At 38.1% G+C, this 26,523-nt stretch overlaps 2 protein-coding genes and 1 long non-coding RNA gene across 5 annotated transcripts in view; 2 read left to right on the forward strand and 1 right to left on the reverse strand.

The window, feature by feature from the left end:
- Nucleotides 1–2,733: 2,733 nt before the first annotated feature.
- On the reverse strand, nucleotides 2,734–11,345 carry SUPT7L (SPT7 like, STAGA complex gamma subunit). Of its 2 annotated transcripts, none has more exons than XM_011370724.2 (5): nucleotides 11,089–11,345; nucleotides 9,056–9,669; nucleotides 5,760–6,084; nucleotides 4,572–4,809; nucleotides 2,734–3,414 (listed from the first exon to the last, which is right to left on the reverse strand). In XM_011370724.2, exons 2-5 carry the CDS (start codon nucleotides 9,466–9,468, stop codon nucleotides 3,152–3,154), a joined length of 1,239 nt encoding a protein of 412 aa, XP_011369026.1. In that variant the 5' UTR covers nucleotides 9,469–9,669; nucleotides 11,089–11,345; the 3' UTR covers nucleotides 2,734–3,151. The 2 variants fall into 2 exon arrangements, with proteins under 2 accessions (XP_011369026.1, XP_011369027.1); XM_011370725.2 differs by having other exon boundaries at nucleotides 11,114–11,339.
- On the forward strand, nucleotides 3,233–5,516 carry LOC111746048. The gene is made up of 2 exons (XR_002782899.1): nucleotides 3,233–3,440; nucleotides 4,499–5,516. It is a non-coding gene; the product is annotated as an uncharacterized LOC111746048 (long non-coding RNA).
- An 8-nt stretch (nucleotides 11,346–11,353) lies between the features above and the next one.
- SLC4A1AP (solute carrier family 4 member 1 adaptor protein) overlaps nucleotides 11,354–26,523 on the forward strand; it is a 20,324-nt gene continuing 5,154 nt past the window's right edge. For both annotated transcript variants that reach the window (XM_011370726.2, XM_011370727.2), the window contains exons 1-10: nucleotides 11,354–12,323; nucleotides 12,529–12,724; nucleotides 14,140–14,262; nucleotides 15,106–15,166; nucleotides 15,513–15,652; nucleotides 19,959–20,119; nucleotides 20,868–20,937; nucleotides 21,311–21,497; nucleotides 25,092–25,203; nucleotides 25,737–25,980. In XM_011370726.2, coding sequence (XP_011369028.1) covers nucleotides 11,664–12,323; nucleotides 12,529–12,724; nucleotides 14,140–14,262; nucleotides 15,106–15,166; nucleotides 15,513–15,652; nucleotides 19,959–20,119; nucleotides 20,868–20,937; nucleotides 21,311–21,497; nucleotides 25,092–25,203; nucleotides 25,737–25,980 — 1,954 coding nt within the window. In that variant the 5' untranslated portion in view covers nucleotides 11,354–11,663. The remainder of the gene's footprint in view (nucleotides 12,324–12,528; nucleotides 12,725–14,139; nucleotides 14,263–15,105; nucleotides 15,167–15,512; nucleotides 15,653–19,958; nucleotides 20,120–20,867; nucleotides 20,938–21,310; nucleotides 21,498–25,091; nucleotides 25,204–25,736; nucleotides 25,981–26,523) is intronic.

The following is a 26,523-nucleotide window of genomic DNA, read 5'->3' on the forward strand; positions in this document are numbered from 1 at the left end:
AAAATGCTGTTTTACCACAGACCTGATTTTATGAAACTTCATGGGCAGCAAAAAGAGTTTAAAAAACACTACTGATAAGTTGTGCAGAATTTAGCTGTTTCCTGTTTGGTATCAGTACTGGACTCCCAAAGACTTGAACCACAAATGAAACAAATTAAATGAAAAACTGACATCTGATACCAGCACCTATTTTTACTTGTGAGTTGTTCAAGCATAGCGAAGGTTAATAACATCTCAATTTTACAACATCTCCACCAGGTAAGTCAAAGTGGTCTGATTCTCAGTTGTGCAAGAGAAATAGCTCTAGAGAAGCTTGGCAACTTTTCTAGTCACAGTAGAGACAGCAGTCGGGGATGCTGCTTTGGTCTGATTACCACCCCAACATTGCAATGCCTGCAAAAAGTGGCTTGGTTGTTGTAGAAAACTACAAAAACAATGCAAAAGTAAAATGCAAACTTGTTTAAGTCCAGTTCCACTGAAATCATGAAAATCCACTGTTTTGAATAAGAGTCAAATCAGTTTATGGAAATAAATTTGAATACATTAAGGTTTTCTGTTGGGTTTGTACAGAAAATCTCCCGCTTTTCCTTTTATATTTTCCTCATCCTCTTCTTGCAGCGCTGGTTGAAAACAGGGGAGGACCCCATGAGGCTATCGGTGGAGTGGGAACCATAGCTGCTGTCTGAGTCATCAGGGCTCTGGGGGATCCCAGCTTCACTCATGCCTGACATGGGCTCCTCGAAAACATCGCTGCCCAGCACACCGTGACCAGAGACATTGCCTTCTTCGCTCTCTTGAGGCTCCATTTTCACATGGGCCAGATTCCAAAGAGGGGAAGCATTTACCTCTGTACCTAGAATGAAAGAACATAAACTAGTGGTAAGCCAAGGCTGGAATAAAATACAATGAACATACCATCCAGGGCAGACTGATGGCCACAGAGTTTATACTATGACTCTCTACTTGTCTGCAGAAGATGGTTTTAATTCTTTGCTTCAAAAAGCTGCCAACTCTGAATATCTTCCTTTCTACTTCCTCCACCCTCCTTTACCCCATCTCACCTGCCATTTTTCTAAACTTGGGAAGTAAAACTATACATGGAGATTCCCTGTTTCATGGCCCAAAGGCAGGTACAACCATGGGCTCCTGCCCTGTTAACACTGCCTGTTCTTTCTTCCTCTAAAGGGGCTATCTTGTTTTCCTGCTTTTGTTTGGGTCACTAGTCCTCTCTCACATTAGGAAATTAATGATCACTACCAAATGCTGGCAGTTCTCAGTCTGCTGAAAAGCAACATGGCCCTGTGGGGGGCCAGCAATCTCTTTGAACCATTGCTCTAACTCAAATAGCCTGTAACAATTCCAGGCCAGCTCCTTACATGACCTGCTTTATCTCAGTACCCTAACCTTGACCATCTGGTGCCTATTCTCAAATTTAAACATTCTAAAAATAAAAGTATTTTATTTTACCATGAAGTATTAATTTCAATATTCTATACCTCGTGGTAACTACTGGTCTAAAAATTTGAATCTGTTCTTTAGGAAGGAAACCATTTGCACAGCAAAACTTGACCATATCTGGCTTTTCCCATGAATGCTTTAAATACTTTTTCCTTCAAGAATAACTTGTCTGGCCTATGCTATAAGCTCCATAAGGGCATGCACAATGTCTTATTCATCTTTGTATCCTTTGCATAAGACCTAGCACATAATAGGTACTCAAGAAATATTTCCTAACTGAATGAATTAAATATTAGATGGCTACTTTATGGAGGCTGTCTGATATCTACTTTCATAAAGGGAAAATGAAGCTAAGCCTGGAATAGGAAGGGTTTAGATAAGTGTCCTAAAGATGTATAATTAGCAAATTCATAAAATGACCAGGTAACAGTTTAGATTATAACCTCACTTGCTATTGCATTTATCTTTATTCTCAATGCCTGGGACATTTAAAGCGCTCAGTAATGTACTAATTAAAGCTATGCCTTGACTTTTGGTCTTTATTAAAGGAGTACTCTAAATTTCATAAGACTGGTATTCTGCACCCAGAAAACAAACTTCAGAAGTATTTAACATGTTGGCATCTATAACCAAGGCATAAAGCACACATTTGCTAATTACTCCTAATTATTCCAGTGCTGCATCATTTACTTAATACTGTTGGAGACTATCAGATGCAAGTCAGAGCAGTACTGTGATGGATGAATAACAACAGTAAAGTTGTTCAGGGCACAATGTAAAGTAGAAAGATGCCTATTTTTTTAGAGGCTGCCCATCCAGTAGAAGTACTGTGTGCAGATGTTGAATTCTGGCAAAGGAATGGACTCCTGTCCTCTGATGGCCAAGCAGATGCAACAAATGAAATAAGCACAGTCCTGTCTTTGGACGGGTCCTGTTTGTCTCCTTCACAAAGGAGAAAAATGAAAAAAAAAAAAAAAAGTACATTGTGAAAAGTTTTAAAGATCTGAGTGGAAATAAAGACAAAAAGGATGAGGATAGATGGAATGAGTCTAGAAAAGGAAGAAGGAAATATGTGGATGAGTAGAGGGTTGTCTGAATAAGCAAAAATGCTGTTTTACCACAGACCTGATTTTATGAAACTTCATGGGCAGCAAAAAGAGTTTAAAAAACACTACTGATAAGTTGTGCAGAATTTAGCTGTTTCCTGTTTGGTATCAGTACTGGACTCCCAAAGACTTGAACCACAAATGAAACAAATTAAATGAAAAACTGACATCTGATACCAGCACCTATTTTTACTTGTGAGTTGTTCAAGCATAGCGAAGGTTAATAACATCTCAATTTTACAACATCTCCACCAGGTAAGTCAAAGTGGTCTGATTCTCAGTTGTGCAAGAGAAATAGCTCTAGAGAAGCTTGGCAACTTTTCTAGTCACAGTAGAGACAGCAGTCGGGGATGCTGCTTTGGTCTGATTACCACCCCAACATTGCAATGCCTGCAAAAAGTGGCTTGGTTGTTGTAGAAAACTACAAAAACAATGCAAAAGTAAAATGCAAACTTGTTTAAGTCCAGTTCCACTGAAATCATGAAAATCCACTGTTTTGAATAAGAGTCAAATCAGTTTATGGAAATAAATTTGAATACATTAAGGTTTTCTGTTGGGTTTGTACAGAAAATCTCCCGCTTTTCCTTTTATATTTTCCTCATCCTCTTCTTGCAGCGCTGGTTGAAAACAGGGGAGGACCCCATGAGGCTATCGGTGGAGTGGGAACCATAGCTGCTGTCTGAGTCATCAGGGCTCTGGGGGATCCCAGCTTCACTCATGCCTGACATGGGCTCCTCGAAAACATCGCTGCCCAGCACACCGTGACCAGAGACATTGCCTTCTTCGCTCTCTTGAGGCTCCATTTTCACATGGGCCAGATTCCAAAGAGGGGAAGCATTTACCTCTGTACCTAGAATGAAAGAACATAAACTAGTGGTAAGCCAAGGCTGGAATAAAATACAATGAACATACCATCCAGGGCAGACTGATGGCCACAGAGTTTATACTATGACTCTCTACTTGTCTGCAGAAGATGGTTTTAATTCTTTGCTTCAAAAAGCTGCCAACTCTGAATATCTTCCTTTCTACTTCCTCCACCCTCCTTTACCCCATCTCACCTGCCATTTTTCTAAACTTGGGAAGTAAAACTATACATGGAGATTCCTTGTTTCATGGCCCAAAGGCAGGTACAACCATGGGCTCCTGCCCTGTTAACACTGCCTGTTCTTTCTTCCTCTAAAGGGGCTATCTTGTTTTCCTGCTTTTGTTTGGGTCACTAGTCCTCTCTCACATTAGGAAATTAATGATCACTACCAAATGCTGGCAGTTCTCAGTCTGCTGAAAAGCAACATGGCCCCTAAGTCTGCAACTAGGTCCTTCTGTCTCTGTATGTTCTAGCAATACTGTTCTGTGGTTATTCTTCCATGGTGAAAGGCTCCCTGCTTAACACTTTAAAAACCATGACCTAATTCTGTTTAGCCTGCACTGGAGGGTTTGCTATTTGCATCATTTGTAAAGAACTGGCATCTAGACTAATTTGTAATCTAACTGACTTAAGAATCAAGTCATCCTAGTTCCTAAGGTAATCACAGAGTCTACCTGAAGAGGCCAGCTGCCTCTTACTATAGCCCTATTTCAATCCCTTTCAGCTCTATTTTATTGGGTTACTCTAGGAAGGAAGCCCAACTATTAAAATATCCTTGAGCAATTAACACAACTCCATCTATCTAGAAGTTGTCTTAACTGAGTACAAGCACCAGGAAGGACCAATATGTAAAACTCAGAGAAGGGGACATTGCCAACCCAGCTGTGTCAGCTGAATTAACTGGTACTCAACAAGATAATACATATTGCATTCTAACCAAGAATTACTTTAGCTGTACTAGTTCTCTAATTACAAAGAAAAGAATGTTGGTATTTTCAGGTCAGTGAAGCTATATTTGTTTTTAGGCTTTCCATTCTGCCCACTCCCACTTTTGTTCTTCCATTTCCAGAGTATGATTCCATAAAGTAGAAAGTACCAAGACTGGCGAATCACCAGAATCAAAGTAAGCTGATTTCTCTTACTTGAAGCCTGTGGTGAAGCTTCGACCTCCAGGTTAGATGGGAAGCGCTCACTCTGAGCCCCGAGGACTCCCATGGGCAGTGACTGGTCTCCAGAAGCAAGGTCAGCCTCCAGTTCTTCACTGACAGGAAAAGTGATGTCACTCACAGGTTCCTCCTTGATCTTTACAGGTTTAGTGTCCTCTGTGGCCTTCTCAGGATTGACAATCCTCTCATACTCTTCAGAGAGTTGCTTACTAATCTGTTGGCAAGCAGGAGACAATTTTCCAAGAAAATGTTAAAAGCAAGATGGATAGTCAGTTTGTGGCATCCCATGGAAAGGCCAATGGAATGTGAATATGAATAAAGCATTTGCTGCCAACGAAAATAATGTTAAGGTGTTGAGTTTGCATTTGTAAATGAGAGATATATAAAGAAAATTTGTTTGCAGAGTGTGTCATTAATTAAAAGTTACATAAAGGTGAAAAACAGACTGTTAAAGCTAAATCAGAACTTGGACAAATGATCGCATTTTTGGCTATAAAAACTAACAGTTGACATCATGGATAACAAATGGTGCAGGAAATCTGGATCACTTAGCAAAATCTTTTTTGTTGGGCGTTAAAAATTCCTTATGATATTTTAGATTTGGGGAAACCAAAACAGTGAACAAATGACTTGCATTAAGGCCACAAGTGTTGAAGAGATATTTCTGGTTCTAACCCAAAATGATGTCTCTTTGTGCTCTTCCACCCTTGGGCAGTATCACCTCACTGTTTTGTTTTTCATAGCACTTAACGCCATCTGAAATTGTTTTGATTATTATTTATTTTTGTTTCTCTCTCAACAAGAATGTAGACTCAAGGAGCTTGTCTTGTTAACTGCTGTATCCCACAGTGCCTGACTCACAATAGGCACTCAATAAATGTTTGCTGAATAAAAGCATGCTAACCACATTCTCAAACTCCATATACCTGTCTATAATAATTTCTTCCAGAGGAAGTGTTAACATTCATTGAGTAAAGGAGACCCCTGGGTCTGGCCAGGCTAGGGATGAGGCCAGTGAATCTCAGCTAGGGCCATGGGGAAAGTAGGTTATGACCACTTTGTTCCAAGACCCTGTGCTCTGCATTCTACAGTAACTGTTGTGGGATCCTGCTCAACAGCCCTAGACTACACATTTTTACCCACTTTTGCACAGGGTCACCTCACCTGGAGCATGTAACTGTGATAGTCCTTGATGCGATGCTGCCAGAACTTCTGGAGGGAGAGCACACTGCCAATGCCCACTTCATGGAATACCTGCTCCATGACGTCAGGGAAAGGAGTCTGCCCCAGCCGGGCCTCCCGATCCACAGCAAAGCGCAGCAACTTGGTGAACTTAAGGCAGTACTCATGTGCCACATCAGTTAGGGTCTCCAGGACACTTTCATTTGCACACTCAAAGCCTGCATGGGCCAGGATTGTGGCCACTGCCTGGTAGAGGAGCTGCCGGCAGGAGTGCCAGCTGAGTTCAGTCACAGGTTCCCCTTTCCCACTGAAAGCAGAGATGGTGGTAGTGTTATTAGTGCTCTTGCAAAGGGGTGACCTGTCCTGTCTCTCTAGGAGTTTTACGATTCCAGACAAAGCACTGGCCTCGCTTTCCAGGGGAATTTTATGCAAGTTACCTAGTCCAGTTTCACCTTTGCTGCTGTCAGGGCATGTCTAGGCAATGCACGGTCATATTGAGTTCTCCAATTACATGAAGTTTGAATAGGCAATGCATGCCTATAACAAACAGTATAAAAGGGTATCCAGTGAAAAGGAAGTTTCCTTCTTGTACCACTGCTCATTTTGATCACTTTTAGGATCTGACTAATTTTTATAGTATAACTCAACTACTAATGGTGCTCAAGTTTTTTCACCAGAACATAGTTTCCTCACATGCTGGGCAACAACACAGCCTTTCAGAAAGTCAGTCCCAATTAGGAGATTTTTATATAACAACACCAGACCATTTGTAAAACTGGGAAAGTGAGTCAATTTTATAAAAGCAATTTAAAACATATATAGCTTACAAAGCATTTTTATCCTATCCGATGCTGTGAAATGGGTAGGGTCCATATTATTATTCCTATTTGGCAGGTGAGGAAATTGAGTTTCAGAGGGCCTGATTTGCCAAGTTGTTTAGGTATTATTAATAAATGGTGGAGCTTCTGACTTCGGATCACATATTCTTCATAATACACCATTTTGCACCCAATCACTACTGCAGAAAACTTTATCTTTCCAAGGAAAAACTTCAAAAAGCTATCTGATCTAAAAATAACTTTTGACAAGCCTCTAATAATTTATCTGTCTCCTGAAATTTCCCGTCTTCTGCCACCCCCGAGAAAGGAAGTATATATATACAATAGATAAAAATAAAATAGGGTACAGAAAATCACTCTTCCCTGGTCCATACTTGGCATCTCACCACGTGCTGTACAAAGAGTGCCTGAGGAGCTATCCACCCACTTTACTATTATCTGCTCAGTAGCAACTACTGCAATGCACATAATAATTGGAAAATAAGAAAACCAATTGCCAAATGACTTCATTTACTATTTCCATCATCATTTCCATGGCCAGTCTCTTTGGGTCAAAAGCTACAGGCCTAATTAGAAGCGTCTATTAACAGAGAGCTAAACCAATATTGCTTTACTTAAGTAATATATGGACCTATATATTTTCAAAGTTAAATAATTTTGGCACTCCCATAGCTGATGTAAATCATTTTTATCACAGTTTCTTAAATAGGTATAAAACTAGGTATACTTTTTGATGTTTATAGCTCTTCTTAACAAAGTTAGAAATTTGACACAAAACTACTAAATTCTAAGTAACAGCATCAATTTAATATGATGGATACTATTATTTTGTTACAACTAAATTGCCCTCAAAATGTAAATATTGTACTGATTGCTACAGAGTAAGTGTTTTTAAGTTGGGCATATCTATAAGAATATGTGCCATGCATGTAATGACACAGTTGTCCCTCCCCTATTCACTATTATATTAACTTCACCATGACATCATCTGGCCTTCATCTGGCTCAACTGCAACTTTTACATATTAAATCTATTTCTGTTTTTTTTTTTCTCATTCATTTAGGACAATTAAAATAGTAAGAACTATTATTACCAATAGGCCAATGCAATAAGTGATACACAACATTACTTATGTAGTACTTTTGCCAAATTTAACCCGAATCTAATCTTGAGGAAATATCAGCAAATCCAATAAGTGGAATTTCTATAAGACAAACGACATGAACTCTTAAAAAAGATTAATATCATGTTTTTTAAAAAGAAAGAGGCTATTCTGGCTTAAAAGACACAAAAAAATGCACAAAACCAAATACAATGCATGTATCTTTGTTAGGTCCTGGACTGTGGTAAATATATCTACAAAAGATATTTTGGGGACAATTGGAGAAAACTGAATATGGACTTATATGATATTATTTAAATAGTGTTCATTTACTTTGGTGTAATAATGATATTGGGATTATATAGGAAAATGTCTTTTTCTTGGGATAAGGTGAAGAATTAGAGATGAAATACTGTAATGTCTGCAGCTTTAAAATATCTGGCAAAAAAGTGTAAGGTGTGCGTGTATATACATTTATATATTTGTGTGTATATGTGTATACACACACATACGGGAAAAAGCAAATGTTAACAATTGGTGAATACAGGTTAAGGGTACGTGGGTGTTCATTGCACTATTATTTAAACTCTGAAGGTCTGACAAATTTCAAAACAAAAAAAAGTAATTATTTGGCACCAAATGCAAACTTACACAATGAAATTTAGTAGTAGCACTAGGTTATAAGTCAGTCATTCAGAGGATCTGGAGCAGGGCTTCTCAAACTTAAATAAACTCGTGAATCTCCTGAAGATTTGTTAAAATGAAGATCTGATTCAGCAGGTCTGGGTGGGATCTGAGACTGCATTTCTAACAATCTCCCAGGTGATACTGATGCTGCTGGTCTTGAATCAGATTCTGAGTAGCAAGGATCAAGGATGTTTTTATTTTATTATTTCTTATACAATTAAAAAATTCTTGTATAGAACTTGTGGATTCCATGAATTGAATTCCATTCAGTGTCCATGAATCTCAATTTTAGGACACGGAGCTAAATCCAGAATATACATTTTAATTGAAAGAGAAAGACTAGATTCTGAGGACTATGAGGCCAAGGTCTGTTTTATATAACGGTGTAGTATCTTGCTCCTAGTAAAGTGGTTGGTACGTAGTAGGCACTCAATAAATATTTGTTGCATCAAAACATAAAAAAATACAGACTTTAGATTTTGAAGATCAGGGTTCAAGCTTACAGACTTCCCATTAATTAACCTGAGTAACTCTGGCCAAGTCAATTACTCTTATTCTCAATTTCATCACGGAAATGTCATTAACATGCTTAACAGAGGTGTTAGAAGATTTTTTTGAGAAAAGTAAGATATAGCAAAGCCCTGACTTACCGATAAAAGTCACTCTCTGGGTCACTGTGGCGAATTTGGAACGGTGCATTGGGATTCTTACAATCTAAAGGCAGGAGGTCATCAGGAAGAGGAGGTGACCCAGGGCAAGAGGGAAGAGGTTCACTCTCTTCAGTCTTTACACCTTCTGTCTGTTGCTGATTCTGGGCCTGAGCTGTAGCAATAAGGTTACGCAGACGTCGGTTGTGCTGGATCAGCTGAATGGTATGGATGGTGAGGCTGCATGGCTCTGAGGGGATGTCCAACATAGTGGGAGGCTTGGGCTTGTTGGCTGAGGGTTGGTGCAGGGGTGGGTCATGGACTTCCACCAGACGGAATTCCCTTGGCAGTAAGTCAAAAGTACTTCTGTTGGTCTGACTTGATGAGATTGGTATCTCTCCCCAGTATCTCAACATTTTGGAATAAGAAAAGCTTTCAAGTTAAATGTAGATGATATCCTAAAAGTAGTGTTTTTAAATCTCTGGCAACTGTAGATTACAGGCTTCTGAAGTGAAAAATATAAAGTCTAGTCAGTTATTTACATAAAAAGTCATCTGTTTAAGACCACTTAGAAAAATGTCATCATCAGCAACACTGTAGAACCAAAGATGTTCTCCCTGAAGAAATTAAGAGATTCAACTGTTAGATGACATCAAATCACACACAATGACAATTCCTACTAGACTGAACCATAGATGGAATTTGGGTCAAGACTAATAGCTACAACAGTATATGGGACTCTAGTGTCTACATTTCCCATCTCATTCCGCTATCTCATTACTAGAATTACCATCATTTGCAAAGCCAGATACTTATATGAGACCTGGAATATTTCTTAAGAGTATCTTGACACATGTCCTGGATCAGTAGGAGAAAAGGGAGTATAGTTAAAAATAGGAAGAGGTGCTTCTTATTCTGTGTGTTAGGTACAAGAACCTTTTAACTGGTTCTGGTGGAAAAATGTATTAACCAGTAATCTAAACAGTCTTAATGTGTTCAACTTCTGATATACATATAGGTAGAATCTGAGAGATTTTTGCTGACTCCTAACTGGTATCCCTTCTTCCAGCTTCTCCTTGTACCTAATCTAGTCTCCAGTGCTGCTAGACTTAATCTTTTAAAAACTCAGATTAATGGCTTTCCTTTGACTCTTAGAACAAGCCAGTCAGAATTCTTTGGCTTACGAAATTCACCTCTGGCTCCAACCCACCTCTCTAGAGTCCATTGCCCATATGTATCTTCAAATTCAACAAACATTTATTAAATGCCAGGCATTATGGGAGAAGACAAAGACCAATGCAAGATCCCTGACTTGAGGTGAGGGAGAAAAACATAAAAAGAACATTTCAATATGAAAATGTGGTAAGTGCTGTTCCAGAGACACAGAAGTGGAGTAATGGAAGCACAGAGGAGCCTCCTGGAGGAAATTACCACCTTAATCCTAACAGTATCATACTACCCAATTTCTTGAGAATGCCATGCATGTCCACACTGACCCTTTAAACTGTGATCTCTGACAGAAATTCCCTGCCACGTATCACATCCTTGGTAGACTTGTACTCATTCTTAAGTAAGTCACCACCCTCCATAACTTCAGTACATCTCCCTCCATTATACTCTCACAGCATTTTGCATGTTTTCATCACAGTATTTATCCCTGAATTTAAACTGCTCCTTATCTCAACGAATTTTATTCTCTCATCTATCTCCAAAACCATGATCTTAGTACAGCGTATGGCTCACGGTAATATCTGGAATTTACTGAGGGCTTACTATATGCCAGGCTTTGCCTTGATTATTTAATTCATTTTTCCCAACTACCCAATGAAATAGATACTATCACTATCCCATTTTCCATATGTGGAAGCTGAGGCCCACTGTCTTGCTCATTGTAACAAATGGCCAAGGGGGAAAGTCAAGACAGGCTCCAGAGTCTGCATACTATGCTGCCTCAATAATTGGCTTCGGAAAGAATAAAAGAATGAACGAATGAATGAATGAAGATACAGAAAAAGAGCCCTCTTCTTTAACTTCACCGAAAGGAGCACGAAGAACAGGCACCAAGTCCAAGGAACACCCAGGTCCCTCGGAAGCTCCACGGCAGGCGCCAATCACCGGGTCCTGGAGTCCTGGAGTCGCCGGATGCCCGGGGCGGTTGGGAGACGAGGTGGTGTGGAGCTGGACGGAGGCGAAAAAGGCGTCACTATTCACTGCCGCGTCGCGAGAGCGGGGTTGGGCGGACGCACTACCCGGAAAGGCCTGAGGCGAGGATGACTTCTGGCCCCGAAGGGTGGTTTGTTGATTAGTGGGCCTAGGCTGCCGGAAGCGCTTCTTCCAATCAGTCTATGCCACAGGAAGTCTTTACGACCTGCTGTGCAACCTCCAAATATGTCCCCGTTCAGACAGCATCCCGACCGCCTTTTTCTGTTTTTCTTTTATTATGACCTTCCCGTGATACGCACTTCTTCACAACGCTCTGGGTCGTGAAGGAGCAACTCCATCATCGCTGTCCAGAGAAGCCGCAGGAGCTGGGGAGAGGCGTGGAGAGGAACGTAGAGACAAAAGAGTGAGGTTTCCCAGGACCAAATTTCGAGACTGCACTGGATTAAGGATGGAGGATAGCCCTCCTCCGTTCGAGCCTAAGGCTGCGCAAGAACTCAATGGCGACTTCAAGAAGCCAGCCCTGCCGGTGCCCTCGGCGGTGCGGGGCAAGTTTCCCGCCACCAATCCGTTAAACCCTGAGGAGGTGAAGGAGAGGTCCACGTCGCTGCTGGACCCCGATTCTGGGGAGCCTGATGTCCCACCAGGCCGGCCCGATAGCTCGGAGGTTAGGAGTCCCCTGGAGGAGCAGCCGTCGCCCCCTACAGCGGCTCCTGCCCCTGGCGGCCCTGCCCGGGCTCCCCCTTACCGAGAACCGCCATGGGGTGGCCCCGCCATGGCCCCTTACTGTCTAGAGACCCTGAAGGGCGGCACCATCCTTGGCACTCGTAGCTTGAAAGGGACGAGTTGCTGCCTTTTCGGGAGGCTGGCGAGCTGCGACATGTGTCTGGAGCACCCTTCAGTGTCTCGGTACCACGCTGTGCTGCAGCACGGGGCGTCCGGCCCCGACGGAGAATGCGACGGCCATGGGCCCGGCTTCTACCTCTATGATCTGGGGAGCACCCACGGCACTTTTCTCAACAAAACGCGCATCCCACCCCGCACCTATTGTCGAGTCCACGTCGGACATGTTCTTCGCTTTGGCGGCAGTACCCGGCTTTTTATTCTTCAGGTAAGTAGAAAAACCTAGAGTTGACATCTCTGGAGTGCACGGGGCTGGGCTCCTGAGCTCCGCTGAGGAAGGAGATTCTCGTAGCGATTACCAAAGCGGAGGAATCTGGCTCCTTACCTCCAGACCTGTGGACAAATTGCCATGTTTCTGAAAGTTACTTCAACAATCTTGAACTCTAAAAGAATCCTTTCGCTTGGTTCATCAGGGACCAGAGGAAGACCAAGAGGCAGAATCCGAGTTGACAGTAACGCAGTTGAAGGAATTGCGCAAGAAGCAGCAAATGATGTTGGAGAAGAAGATGCTAGGAGAAGACTCAGATGAAGAAGAGGAAATGGATACGTCTGAAAAGAAGAGAAATACTACTAGTCAAGATGATGAAATGGGCTGCACCTGGGGAATGGGTAAGAAATTAAAATTGGTGCTAGATGTTAATATTTTAAATTCATTACTAGTGGTACCCTCAAATGTGTGTGTGTGTGTGTGTGTGTTTTATCATACAGCTTATACATGATTCTTCGAGATAGAATCAATTCATTTTGCGCATGAGGTTACCAAAATCCAGAGAGATTCATTAACTTTTCTGATGTCAAAACTGAATTATGGGCACTATAGATTTCTTTTAATGTGTTTTACATATCATTCCCTTGTTCAAAACTCTTCCTCAGCATAAATTAGTATTTTTACCATAAAATTTTTATCAAGTACCCTGATTATCACTGAAGGGGTTTGAACTACAAACAATTAAAATGGAATGTTATTCAGTTTAGGATACTTAGATTTTTTTACTTTGTGTAAATATCCTGAAATTTGAAATATCTAATCAGAGAAATCTGAACCCTTAGCCAAAGGAGCTAAGGAATGGGTATTCAGAAGCTGGGAACATAAAATGATAGATAATGGCCTTAATATGTTGTTGGGAGGACAGGATGAATATTATGAAATTACTCTGGTAAGTCTAAAACAAAAGCTAGAACCCACGCTAGAATGAGAGTCCAGAGAAGGGAGCAATCACTGAGGACTTAGACCTGCACTATCCAATATGGTAGTCACATGTGGTTATTGGACACTTACAGTGTGGCTTGTCCAAATGGACATATGCCATAAATGTAAAATACACACTGGATTTCAAAGACTTAGTGTGAAATAAGAATGTAAAATGTCTCATTCATTATATTTTTATATTGATTACATGATAATTCACATGTTTTCCTCCATTTTAAATATAGCTATTATAAAATGTGAGATTACATATATAGCTTTCATTATATTTCTGTTGGTCAGCACTGTCTTAGATCTTTGGGAAAGTTTATAAGCAGAGGAGTTTTGAGCTAGGACTTGAAGAAAAAGGAAAAGTAGCCCTTAGGAAGCTGAGCACTGGGAGTGATGTTCAGGGCAGGGATTGATGATTTTAAGGGAGTAATGAATAGACCAGTCTATTTGGCATATATGAGAAGTATTAGGAAATTATATCGGAAGTAAATTATGAGATTTGGATGCAGGAGAATTAGAAGGCCAAGCTTAGGAGCTTAGATTTTTTTTTTTTCCATAGAAAATGTGGTAATTTTGCTTTTAAAATATACCGATGGAGGAAAAAAAAAATCGTGCTATGAAAACAAATTTTAACTTGTCATACAATTTAGAAAACCTGAAAGTGTCGTTACTGATAGCTCTTTGGTTGTTCCCTCTGCCACCACCACCACCAACCCCTTTCTTTTCATCACTGATAACTATATACAGCCTGAAAGGATAGTGGGTGTTATTCACATAGTCTCTTCTTATGTCTGATTGTCTTTTCTTTCTTTCCCATATCCTGTAGGAGAAGATGCTGTAGAGGATGAGGCTGAAGAGAATCCCATTGTCTTAGAGTTTCAGCAGGAAAGGGAAGCCTTTTATATCAAGGATCCAAAAAAGGCTCTCCAAGGTTTTTTTGACCGAGAAGGTATGTAAACAAATTCTGGTCCTGCCAATAAAATGTATCCATAGCAGTGTTGTTTTCTAGATCTTCAGGTATTTAGAAATGCTGTATTTTATCTGCTGTCCTCCTTGTTCATTACTTGTCCTTGTGATCAGTTGCTTCAAGTTTATTTTGAAAATAGTAAAAATCTTGTTAGTCTTTCTTCTCATCTTGGTAGAAAGGAAGTATCTTTTCCTGACTCACCTCATTCTTCTCTAAAGATCCTGGACTTTGGTGGTAGGAGATTGACAAGAGGCAGGTGAATATGTGGGAACACTTTTTCTTACAATTTTTGTTTCTGAATCATCTGATCTTTTGTAATTTGTAACATGGATTTTAACTTTATAGGATTTAAAAAATGTTTCCCGAGAGGATTGTTCATTAGAGATACTTTGAGAGAACATCTAAGTGTATGTGTGTGTGTATGCATAGATTGCTGTTTGTGTGAGTATATGAATATATATATGAAGTGGTTGCATTCTGCACTTAATATTTATGCTTCTAAAGCAGACAGTTGTGACAAATTAACAACTTAAATCTACAACATAAAAAATGTGAAAGCTACTAGACAATGGATAAAGCTGTATGTGGAGAGTTGATTGTTTTGATCTGAGTTTTTGTTTTTGTTTTTGTTTTGCCTCAAGCTCATCTTAATTTTATTATCAGATGATAAGCCCTAGGAATGAGAACTGAAATGCTTTAAAATTTAGTTTTCAATGTGGTAGGGGAACTTGATATTTTTATTTAACTTTTGTTCTCTTTTCCCTTTGCATCAACTAGTAATTTTCAGATCATATTAAAATCGTTTTGTCTTTCTTCCTCCTACAGGAGAAGAATTAGAATATGAATTTGATGAACAGGGACATAGCACATGGCTCTGCAGGGTGAGGTATGTTCCCTTCTCATTAATGTCCATTTCTGGAAAGTGTCCATCTTCGGGTTAAAATTACGGTTATAGACAACAATCCAAAGCATAACTTTAGTTTTAATTTTATGCTGTTCCTGGTTTTGGTCCTTGATAGTTCAGTAACACTTATGTTATTGGTGAGTAGGGTAGAATAAGTAAGAGATGGAAGGAAAAGATGTGAAATCCAACCTTGGCAAAAGAGAACACAATGAACCGAGATTGAAAAACCATCACAAAAAAACATGACTATTACCATAGCATATTAGTTTTTTTTTCCATGAGAATTGGAGCTTAATGCTGTGCTCTAATTCCCTCAAAACCAATGCAGATTACCTGTGGATGATTCGACCGGAAAACAACTGGTGGCTGAGGCCATTCACTCAGGAAAGAAAAAAGAAGCAATGATCCAGTGCTCACTGGAAGCTTGTCGAATCCTCGATACTTTGGGATTGCTGCGGCAAGAGGCAGGTGAGTATGTGGGAATACTTTTTTCTTTAAAAAAAGAAAGAAGGAAGGAAATTTTAACACGAAAAATAACAAAACCTTTTTTTAGGGAAAAATGTAAATTGTACAGAATTCTGTGAAGTGAAAAGAAAAAATTATCTCAGTACCCTAAAGTAGCCATTGTTTATATTCTCTTCAGACATTTTCTGTGTATACAGATGTGTGTTTAGAACTAGATCCTTTAACAAAAAACAAACACTAATACATGAATATAGTTATATTGTTTATACTCTTTTGTGACTTAATTTTTTAACATAAGAATGTATCATGGCTATTATCAATATCATTACAGTAAGTTTACATCATTTAAAAACTGGCTATACCATTATTAATAAGGTTTATGTTATATTTTTATTTATTCTAAAATTAGTTTTTATTATTGTAAAGTAATTTATGTATAATTAAACTACCAAAGGCTTGTAACAAAAATATACCTGCTCCTTGCTCTATCCCTCCTCAGCCCTCATCCCTAGTCATCTATTAACTCTGTTGAATTAGTATTTAGTATTTACATGATTATGCTTATGCAAATATTAGTCACAACTGAACAATTTTTAATTCTTTTTGTTTTTTCTAAAGTTAATAATTGTGTTTGTTTTAAATGAACAAACAAAACAAAACTAACAGACTCATAGACACAGTAAAAAAACTGATGGTTGGCAGAGGAGATGGGATATGAAGGGAAGGGTAAAAAAGGTGAAGGGGAATAAGAGGTACAAATTTCCAGTTAAAAAGCTGTAGGGATGTAATGTACACTGTAGGGAATATAGTCGATCGTATCATAACCTCATATGGTGTCAGATGGTTACTAGACTTATGTGGTGATCACTTCATTAGGTATATAAATGTTGAATAATTATGTTGCACACCTGAAACTAATATATTAACTATATTTTAAGTTAAAAATAATTGTGTTTGTTTTTCAAGTGTTTGATTTTTTTTGTACCTCTTGTTCATTCTTCCTACACTTTTCAATAGCCTTTCAGTATGTTTTCCACATGGTCAGTCATGTTAAGTAATTTACTAGTTCTAGTTTTTTTTAGAGACGTTTCTGCTGAAGAGCTCTATTCTTCTTTTAGGGCTTATTGCTCTCTAGACCTGCTGCCAGAACTCTCATTTGAAACTTCACTTTATTGTCCTCAAAGTTTCCTTTGCCTTTCTCTAGGGTTGGAATTTCAGTTTCTTGATTCTCATATTCTCAGGTTTCTTAGCTTATTATTCCCTTGTTTCAGTGGAGCACATTCTTCTGTAGTTTTAGCAGGTTAAAAGTTTGGTACAACAGTAGAGGGCATGGATGATGATAGTCTTCAGTAGTATTCACATCTTTTGTTTTTCTTGGTCTACTCTCTTGTTTTGGCAGATATCCCCTAATGGATTCTTGAGAAAGAATATATAGCAAGTAAATAAACTCTTCATTCTGAATATATAGTTATTCCAATTTTCCCCTCAGTTAATAGTATGGCTGGGAATAGAATTCTAAATTGGAAATAATATTCCTTTACACCTTTGAAGTCACTGCTCTTATCTTATATCCAATGTTGCTCTAAAAGTCCTAAACTATTCAGATTCTTGATTTATTGTGCGTCATCTCTCCCAGCCCTCTCACGAGAAGTTTGTAAGTTTCCCTTTGTTCTCAAGGTTTTGAAACTTAACTATGACAGACTTTTCTGAGGCTCTATTCACCCACTTTTCTGGGTGCTTGTTGTGTCTTTTGATCTGGAAGTCTTGGCAGTTCAGGAACATTTCTGGAATTATGCCATTAATCATTTCATCCCCCTGTTAGCTCTCTTCTCTCTGGAATTCTATATAGGTATTGATCCTCTTGGACTGACCCTCTTTTTTCCTTTTATATCTCTATGTTTTTTGTTCTTCGTGGGAGATTTCTGCAACTTTACTTTTCAGTCTCTATTTTGTTATCAAGATTTTAATTTCCAAAGCTCATTTTCTTTGAATTTTCATTTTTAAAACATAAAATCCTGTTGTTGTTTTATGGATTGTAATTATCTCATCTCTCTGCTAATCTGTTTTCTCCAGGTTGCTTTTTCTTTGCATTCGTTTTGGTCTCTATCCTGCATGTTAGAAGTTTTCCTCAGGTATGATGTAATCCTTGGTTGTAGATTCTCATTTGGGGACGAGATATGTATATTTGGAATATATAGATGGGACTTGTTAATTTTGAGCAACACTACAGAATGGTGTGGGCAGGCATTTTGTTGGGGAATTCCTCATGTAAGTATTCCTAGGCTCTTCCTCTTCTGCTGGCAAGATTCCCCAGAGAGTACTTGGGGAATCTCCTGCATGACAGGAAAGGGCTGACTGCCAGCTTTCCTAGAGCTGGTGGAAGATGGCTGAGCAACTTCTCAGCATTCAGCTGTTTTCAGGACAGTACCATTTCTAGAATTTAGTACCCATGCTCTCAACTATACTAATCAACCCAAAGTCCAAAGACTTTCTGTCCTACCTTTTCTAGAGATTAACCTCTGTATTTTTTCTGGGGGTGGGAGGGAAGTGAGTAGGCAGGAGGGAGGATCTGTTTCTCACTCAGTTCTAGATCCTTTTGAGAATACTACAGTACAGTCAAATTGCTTCTCAACTTGCCCCACTGTTGCTTCATCTTTTTAGTTCTGCTAAGTTAGTTTCCACCATATGTCTGCTTTCTGATATCTAAAAATTTGGTGTTTCTGCCCTCTCGTTTCTTCCTGTTTTTGTGGATTAGGATCTTTAAAAAAGATCTCTTTAATGTAGTTTTAGTGAAGCATGAGGAGAGAGTGAAATTCAATATGTATATTCAGTGTACCATCTTAACCTAGAAATTATCAAGCTGATATTAATAAGGAGTATTTTGGTTGCGAATAATAGAAACCCAATTCATATGAGCTTGAGGGGAAAGAGTAGCTCACAGGATTGAAGGAAGGATTGTATGAACTGGGGCCTTAAGTTTTGGAACAAGATCTTAGTCCTACCAAACCAGAACTCAGTATTACCAGGAAGCATATAAGCTGTGTGCGAATGTGTCTGTGAGCAAGTCTGTCTCAGGAGTGTGGATATATTCTTAACCCCATGAAAAATCTGGAAGCTTACAGCCCTGGATTTATATCCTGTCACTTTAATAACCTCCTTGGACAGAGAAACTCTTTTTTCCCTATATCTAAATATAAACATGAGGGAAGGATTCTTATTGATCTGGCTTTCATCACATGACTTTCCCAATCAATGGAATGGGGGAGTTTTCTAGAGGAAAAGGGGTACTTTTACTATAACAAGAGGAGTAAGATGGTGTAGGGTAGACAAAAATCTAACAGCTTCCATAGTTGCATAGATTTTCACTGTTACAAATAATGTTGCATTGATATCAATAGAATAAATTCCTAGATGTGGAATTACCAGTTGAATGTATTTTTAATATTGACAGATGTTGTAAGACTGAACATCCAAAAGATTATGTCAGTGTACATTCTTACCATTTTCCTATTCCTTTGCCAAATTGGTTATTATTAGCCTTTTTTATGCTTTTTTTCCCCCCTCTAGTCTAATAGGTGAGAAATGGTTTCTCATTGTTTTGTGTTTTTTTTAAATTATTCTTAAAAAGTTTAACATTTTCAAATGTTTTTTACCATTTATATTTCTTTTACTATGAACTACTTCTCTTATTCTTTTTGAAATTTTCTTTTGGATTATTGACCTCTTCCTCATATATTTTTTTCCTTTTTTACTCATTGATTTTTAAGAGCCTTTTGCTTATTAAATTAGCTTTGTTTTAACTTTTTATTGTGGTAAAATATGCACAATATAAAATTCGCCATTTTAAACATTTTTAAGTGTATAGTTCAGTGACATTAAATACATTCACATTGTTGTGCAGCCATTACTACTGTCCATTTCAGAATTTTTTCATCATCCCGTGTCGAACCTTTATACCCATTAAACACTAACTTCCTATTCTTCCTCCCCCTTGGTCCTTTGTAACCACTGTTCTAGTTTCTATGATAGTGGAATCATAGAAACTCTAGTTTCATTGACTTCTCTAGAATCATTGACTACTCTAGTTTCTTATGTTAGTGGAATCATGGAATATGTGTTCTTTTGTGTCTGGCTTATTTCACTTAGCAAAATGTCTTCCAGGTTTAGTCCTTTGTTTTTATATGTAGTTTGGCACATCGTTGAATCCTATCTTTTAATAACTGATGGTGTATTTTAAGCTTCTTGTCTACTTGCCTTCTTTTCTTTTTTTCAAACTTCTTTCATTATCATTTATTTTACATACTTCTAGTATCTCGGAAAAGGAAAGCCAAGAACTGGGAAGATGAAGACTTTTATGATAGCGACGATGACACATTTCTTGATCGGACTGGTCTGGTTGAGAAGAAGCGTCTGAACCGAATGAAGAAGGCTGGGAAAATTGATGAGAAGCCAGAGACCTTTGAATCACTGGCAAGTTTTATTTATAGAAGTAACTGTGGTAGTTTAATTTTTTTAAATAAAATAATGTATTTAAATTTTTATAATTATAATTTTTAAAGCAGTAGCATTGAAATCTGGTACTGAAGTATAACTTTTGTGATGTGTAAATTTGATGGTAAGAAACAACTAGTCTTATGGGAGTTGGAAAAAAGTTTGGCTTGCTGCTAGAGACTATCCACCTCAAGATGGATATTGGTGCGTTCTTTACATATGATATTACTCCCCAAAAAGGAAGGAAAAAGTTCAAATTAGGACCTTCTGAGATGAAATGGACTTCAAGCTTCTGGCAGTCAAAAATCGTGAAAGGAATTTTGAGAAGTATAGTTTGATAACAGTCTTAAACAATATATCCTTCATGAAATTATCATAAAGTAGCAGGTGTTTTCACTATAGTAAGTTGTATTCAGAACTTAAAACATTACCTGGCATCTGTCCTTTTGATTTATCATTAAAAACAAATACCTTGAGCTTTTCTTTTGAGTAAAATAAAATCTGTATTCTATACATTCATTTTGTTTAATTCTGAGCCCTTTAATTCAGAAATTAATTCAATTAGAATTAAATAAATGAAAATGTTAACTCCATAAGGAACAGATTTAACTGAACTCTGAATTAATCCTCTTAAAATTTATAACAGTAGTGAAAATAATAAGACAAAGCTACCATTATTTTGAAAGAAGAAAAACATTTGCTAAACCTGTTAATTTGGATGTTTCAGGTTGCAAAGTTAAATGATGCTGAAAGGGAACTCTCTGAAATTTCTGAGAGACTGAAAGCCTCAAGTAAAGGTAAGGAAATGACTCAAACATTAATTGAGCATCTACCATATGTAGTGCACTATGCTAGGTACTGGGCTACATTGGTTAATAAAATACATCGTAAAAAATATGAAGCCTTTCTAAGAAGCAACATAGCATTTTGAAACTAAAAAGAACATAAATTATTTGATGTAACCTGTTTATTTAATAGATGAAGGGAATGAAGCCCATTGAGGCAAAGTGACGTCCTACAGTCTCCCAGCTATCACCTGTTTCCTTATTCCTAATATCAGTAATGTCCTTTGTCCAGATCTGTGTTAGTGACTTTTCTGTTGAATCTGTGGCTGAATTTTAAAACATTTGAGGCCATCTTTCTAAACATATATCTTCCCTTTTTTGACAGCTCTATCAGAATCACCATCTCAGGATTCTTTAGATGCGTTCATGTCAGAAATGAAATCAGGGAGCACATTAGATGGTGTATCACGGAAGAAACTTCACCTGAGAACTTTTGAACTGAGGAAAGAACAACAGAGACTTAAAGGATTGATAAAAATTGTAAAGCCAGCAGAGATTCCAGAACTAAAAAAGTAAGTCAGTCTTAATTATACTTGGAATTTTATTTAAAAAAGCTTTTTTTCATGTGTGATCACTATTTATTTAAAATTATCGTCTGATTTCGGAAGCTAAGCAGGGTCAGGCCTGGTTAGTACTTGGATGGGAGACCACCTAGGAAGACCAGGTGCTGTAGGCATAAAAAAAAAAAGTAAAAAAAAAATTAAAACTAAAAAAAAAAATTAAAAAAAATTTTTTCAATTACAGTTGACATACAATATTATATTAGTTTCAGGTGTACAACATAGTGATTAGACAGTTATATAACTTCCAAAGTGATCACCCCAATATATACTTGAAATTTTAAATGAGCATGTTTTGCACAGATAACATTTTATATTATATCTTTATCTTCTTAGGTAATCATTTTTGGTTAGAAATAGAAAATAAGCAGCCCTTTAAAGGGCAGAAGACAGTGGTTTCATAGAGTAATTAAAAACTCATTTCATTTGTGAAATATAGATTGCTACAGGAATTTTAGAGAAAACTATGTTGATTCCTCTTTCATTGGAAGGCTCTGAGTTTTTTAATTCATCTTTTAGTGCAGGGTACACTTCTTTAACGAGCAACATGTGCAAAAGGCTAATTTCCCTAATATACGAAGACCAAAGAATGATAAGTAGACAACCATCTGCCCAAGAGAAAAACAGGCAAAGGATGTCAACTGACAGGTCACCAACAAGGAAATACAAATAAAAAGATGCTCAACCTCACTCATGCTAAGAGAAATACAAATACAATTTAATCCTATTTTAATCTATGATTTTAAAACAGATGAAAAATACGACTGTAGATTGTCATTTTAACACCAGTATCTGTCATTCCTAAGAACCAGTTGACAACTATTTAGTATACTCTTTTTAAAGTGTGATTTCTTCCTTTAAAAAGGGAGAAAGCATAATCCCCTGAAGTTGATTCTATTGTTAACTCTGATTTTTGGGAAATTATTGGAAGAGATTAATCCAATAATCTCTAGAAGATTTTTTAATAATTTGCAAATAACATTTTGAAACTCATTTTTTGCAGACTTGGCTAGTATTTATGAGAGAGAGAGAGGGAAAGAGAGGAATATGAGAGGAGAGAGATATCCAGTTTTTCAACTTGACAATATTTTATTTTATTTTTTTAATTTATTTTATTTTATTTTTTTTACAATATTTAAAAATTTTGTTCTATGTGGTCTCAACAAATACTGAAAATGTTGAGTAAGTTGCTTTAGAAATAAGCAACCCTCAGTGAACAGAATCTACATGGACATCTCAAAAAATGGTAGTGTCAAAGGGATTCACTCACTTATGAAGATAGTTAACTATGGAAAGTTTCTTGTTTTCTTTAGATCCGTGCTATTAGGTACAATAGCCAATAATCACATGTGATATTTAAATTAAATAAAAAATTCAGTTTCTCAGTCATACTAGGCACATTTCAATAGCCACATGTGGCTAGTGACTACTGTATTGGACAGTGCAGGTATAGAACATTTTCATCATTGCAGAAGGTTCTGTTGGACATTACTGCTTTAGATGGTCAGTAGGCATTTATTCAGCCCCTTTCCCTTGAGTACAAAACCTGCAACTTGATGCTGGGGTCATTGCATAGAAGAGTATCTAGATATTGAGAGGCACCTCTTCTTACAGAGATATAGAGCTAAATATTTCTGGAGCCCTTGACAATCTGTACAGAAAATTTATCCCAAAATGATTAGCAGTTTTGTTCAAAGATTTATGTATAATTTCGATATTTAGTATTCTGATTCATAGATCAGTCCACAAAATTTTACTTGACCCAAATGATATTTGAGTTACCTACTGATAGTGAGGAAGTAGGTTAGCACTAGAGTTAGATTTCCTGGGGTTCATTCTCAGCTCTTTCAATTACTTTTTTGGGCATTTTGAGGCTAATTATGTAACCTCTTCAATCTTTGCATTCCTCATCCATAAATTAAAAGTAGTGATGTTGCAAAGATTAAATGAATAGCACTTAACAAAGTACTGGCATATATGTATTATTGTTGTCATCATTATCATAATTTTTACTTCTTTTATATCTAGCAACTATTTGTAACATCAGTTTTGTGGAGAAAGGGTAAAAATTCAGGAGGCATAGTCCAGGGTAAACAAATTAACAGTGAATTTTAATTACAACTCGTATAATCCTTTAACTTGTAAAGTCAGCTCTTTGAGGTGTTCTGGGCTAGAAGACATATATCAGCTTCCTCCAGAGCCTCTCCTCCTCCTGCTATCTGGGTGTTTGCCTAGTCTGTCTCCCGTTTTCTACTTTAGGTAGTGGCCTTCAGATGCTGTGTATCTTCCCTCTCCTCTTATCACTGGGTTGAACTTTCAAAATTTCTACCTAATTCCATCCTTCCCTTAACACAAGCAACTCTTGATTGTGATTCTGTCTTTTGTTCTGTCATCTCTTTTGGGCATTTTCATGCCGCCTCCTGTTTAATGGAGCTGAAAAATAACTGTGTTGCTTGCTCTTGCCTTTGTCTTTCTATGCAAGCACCTTCCCTAGGCCTGTGGGAAGGTGTGATAAAAGATAATGATTTGGCAGAAGGTCTTTAAGGCCAGGCAGGCAAGATTGTTCTGGTGGCCTTAGTAAGGCATTGAGTCTGTCTCTGGTAGAGAGAAAGGGCATGAGGCTAGGCCCCAGAGCACCCTGAGGAGGTAAGACTTAGGTAAAAAAAAGACAATAGTAGCAAATGGGACTTCAGGGTGGAGCAGGGTAGTCGGTTTTTTGTATGGGTTACTGCGAGTCAACCATGCAAATATAAGAACAGAACTGCTGTTCTTATATTCCAGAATGCAGGGCCATCTTGTGGTCAGTGTGAAGAAAACGTAGGGCTTTGTCCTCATACCATCTTGTCATCGTCACCTCTGTCTACTCTGAGTGCCTTGTCAACTCAGCTGCCATCCTTTTTGTTTTTGCTGTTCTTTTTTTTTCTCCCACTTTTTTCTAATTTCTACAATTTCTTCATTTTGTTCTGCTTCAGCTTTACCCTAGTGGGCTTAGCTTTTATTACAATTAATGAGAATGCTGACAAGCTCATGTCTTTATCATTACTCACTTCGCAGGGTACCCAGCCTACTGCCCCCTACACACACTTTAAAAAAAAATTTCTGTGATCAGAGCTGTCGTGTATGGTTATGTGTGTGGTGTGGACTTCAGATAAGTAAGGCACTTATCTGAAGTCCTCTTCAGAGGTTGGTGGAAAAGAGGGCTTTACATCATGGATCTATCTTCTTCCACTTGAGATGGGGTCATGCTTACAGAATCTCTTGCCAGTGACCTTTGTACTGTAGGCATCATTTTATGACTATGAAGTCATGTTGCAAATTATCAGATTAAAGTAGCAGCCTCATCTTGCCCTTAATAACTCTGTGTCTGTTACTGTCAGTAATGTTGTCCATTCAAACTCTGCTGGCATGAGTACCTCTTATTGGTGTAGGCTTAGATATTCATTTTCTGGAAATTTCTGTTTTGCTAAAAAATTTTTTGTCATTGTCATGATGTTTTCAGACAAATCCTTACCCTCACTAGAATGTGTAATTATTATTTCTTCTTAGGACTGAAAGTCAGACCAGAGATGCTGAAAACAAAGCTGCAAAGCTTACATTGCCTCTCTTTGGTGCCATGAAAGGAGGAAGCAAATTCAAATTAAAAACTGGAACAGTAGGGGTAAGTTATGGGTCAAGGTGTTAAACTTTTAGCTCTTGAGTTATCAGAGCTAATTTTTCTCTTTTCAAAGTTCAAATGACTCATTCCATAATATGAGTCATTTTTTCATAGTAATGTGAAAAAGGGTTGTGGGCATGGTATGATCACATCTTTCCCAGGACTTGGTTCTTGGATTTTTCTCTTCAGTTTAGGGTTACCAAGAATTGATGATAGACTTGGTTCCATAGTGTAGCAGTTAACACATACTCACCTGGAGCAGTTACTCACCTGGAGTAAATGTTTGGGTTCCCTACAAGCTGTTTCAAATGTTTCATACTTCATATTCTTTTGACCCTAGAAACTAATAAAGATACTTTTTAAGGGTCCTTAGGTGGATAAAATATCATGGGAGAGTCCTACGGCCACCAAACTTCTGCAGGTTTATCAACCTAGAGAGGTTAGACATTCTATGCATTTAACTTAACCCCCTCGAAGAGATTTGTTTCTTTATCATTATGTAGAACTACTTGGTCATAGTTTTGTTTCTCTTACAGAAGTTACCCCCCAAGCGTCCTGAACTCCCTCCAACTCTAATGAGAACGAAGGATGAGCCTGAAGTAGAAGAAGAGGAGGAAGAGGAAGAGGAGGAGGAGGAAGAAGAGAAAGAAAAAGAGCAGAAAAAGGAAAAAATGGAGGCTGGAAGCAGTAGGCCACAGCATGAGAGAGCGCCAGAAGAAGCAGTTCAGGGAATGAGTCCTCCCACAGATCTCACATGTTCTGAAGAAACAAAACACCCTGGTAATATTTTTCTTCTCCTTCCTGTGATATTCAGTGGCACATTTGCATTAATTGTGGATAGCTTTGAAAAAGCAAAGCCAGTGCTTTCCTGTGCATTTTGGCTTTGTAATACTTTGTGGTATGCGATACAGCTGAGTCTGTGGAAACGTACTTTCTTGGTCTTTCTTTGACTTCCAGTCATTATCCTCATTGTAAAATAAGGGCAAGTATTTCTAGTCTGTTCCAGAATTATAGAAAATTAAAAGCTGTGGAATCTGAAACCCCAGCTGCTGTGGATAATCCTGAGCTGCTACCACTGTATGGTTGGAGGATAGTGGAACATGGTGCATGGTGGGGCCTGATCAGATGGTCTCGGGATAAGGCTCCCCTTACCCATTTTGTTCCCCCAACCCTAAAACAGGTGCTAAACATAATTGTACCCCCTGGACATATTCTCAGGAAGCATCATGCCTTATTCATCTTTTTGTACATGGTACCTAGCAAAGACCTGGCACATAGTATTTATGTACCTCAGCAAAGATTTCATGAAAAATGATGAAAAAG

This window comes from Pteropus vampyrus, unplaced genomic scaffold, assembly GCF_000151845.1.
Source record: "Pteropus vampyrus isolate Shadow unplaced genomic scaffold, Pvam_2.0 Scaffold173, whole genome shotgun sequence".
In the NCBI taxonomy this organism is placed as follows: domain Eukaryota; kingdom Metazoa; phylum Chordata; class Mammalia; order Chiroptera; family Pteropodidae; genus Pteropus; species Pteropus vampyrus.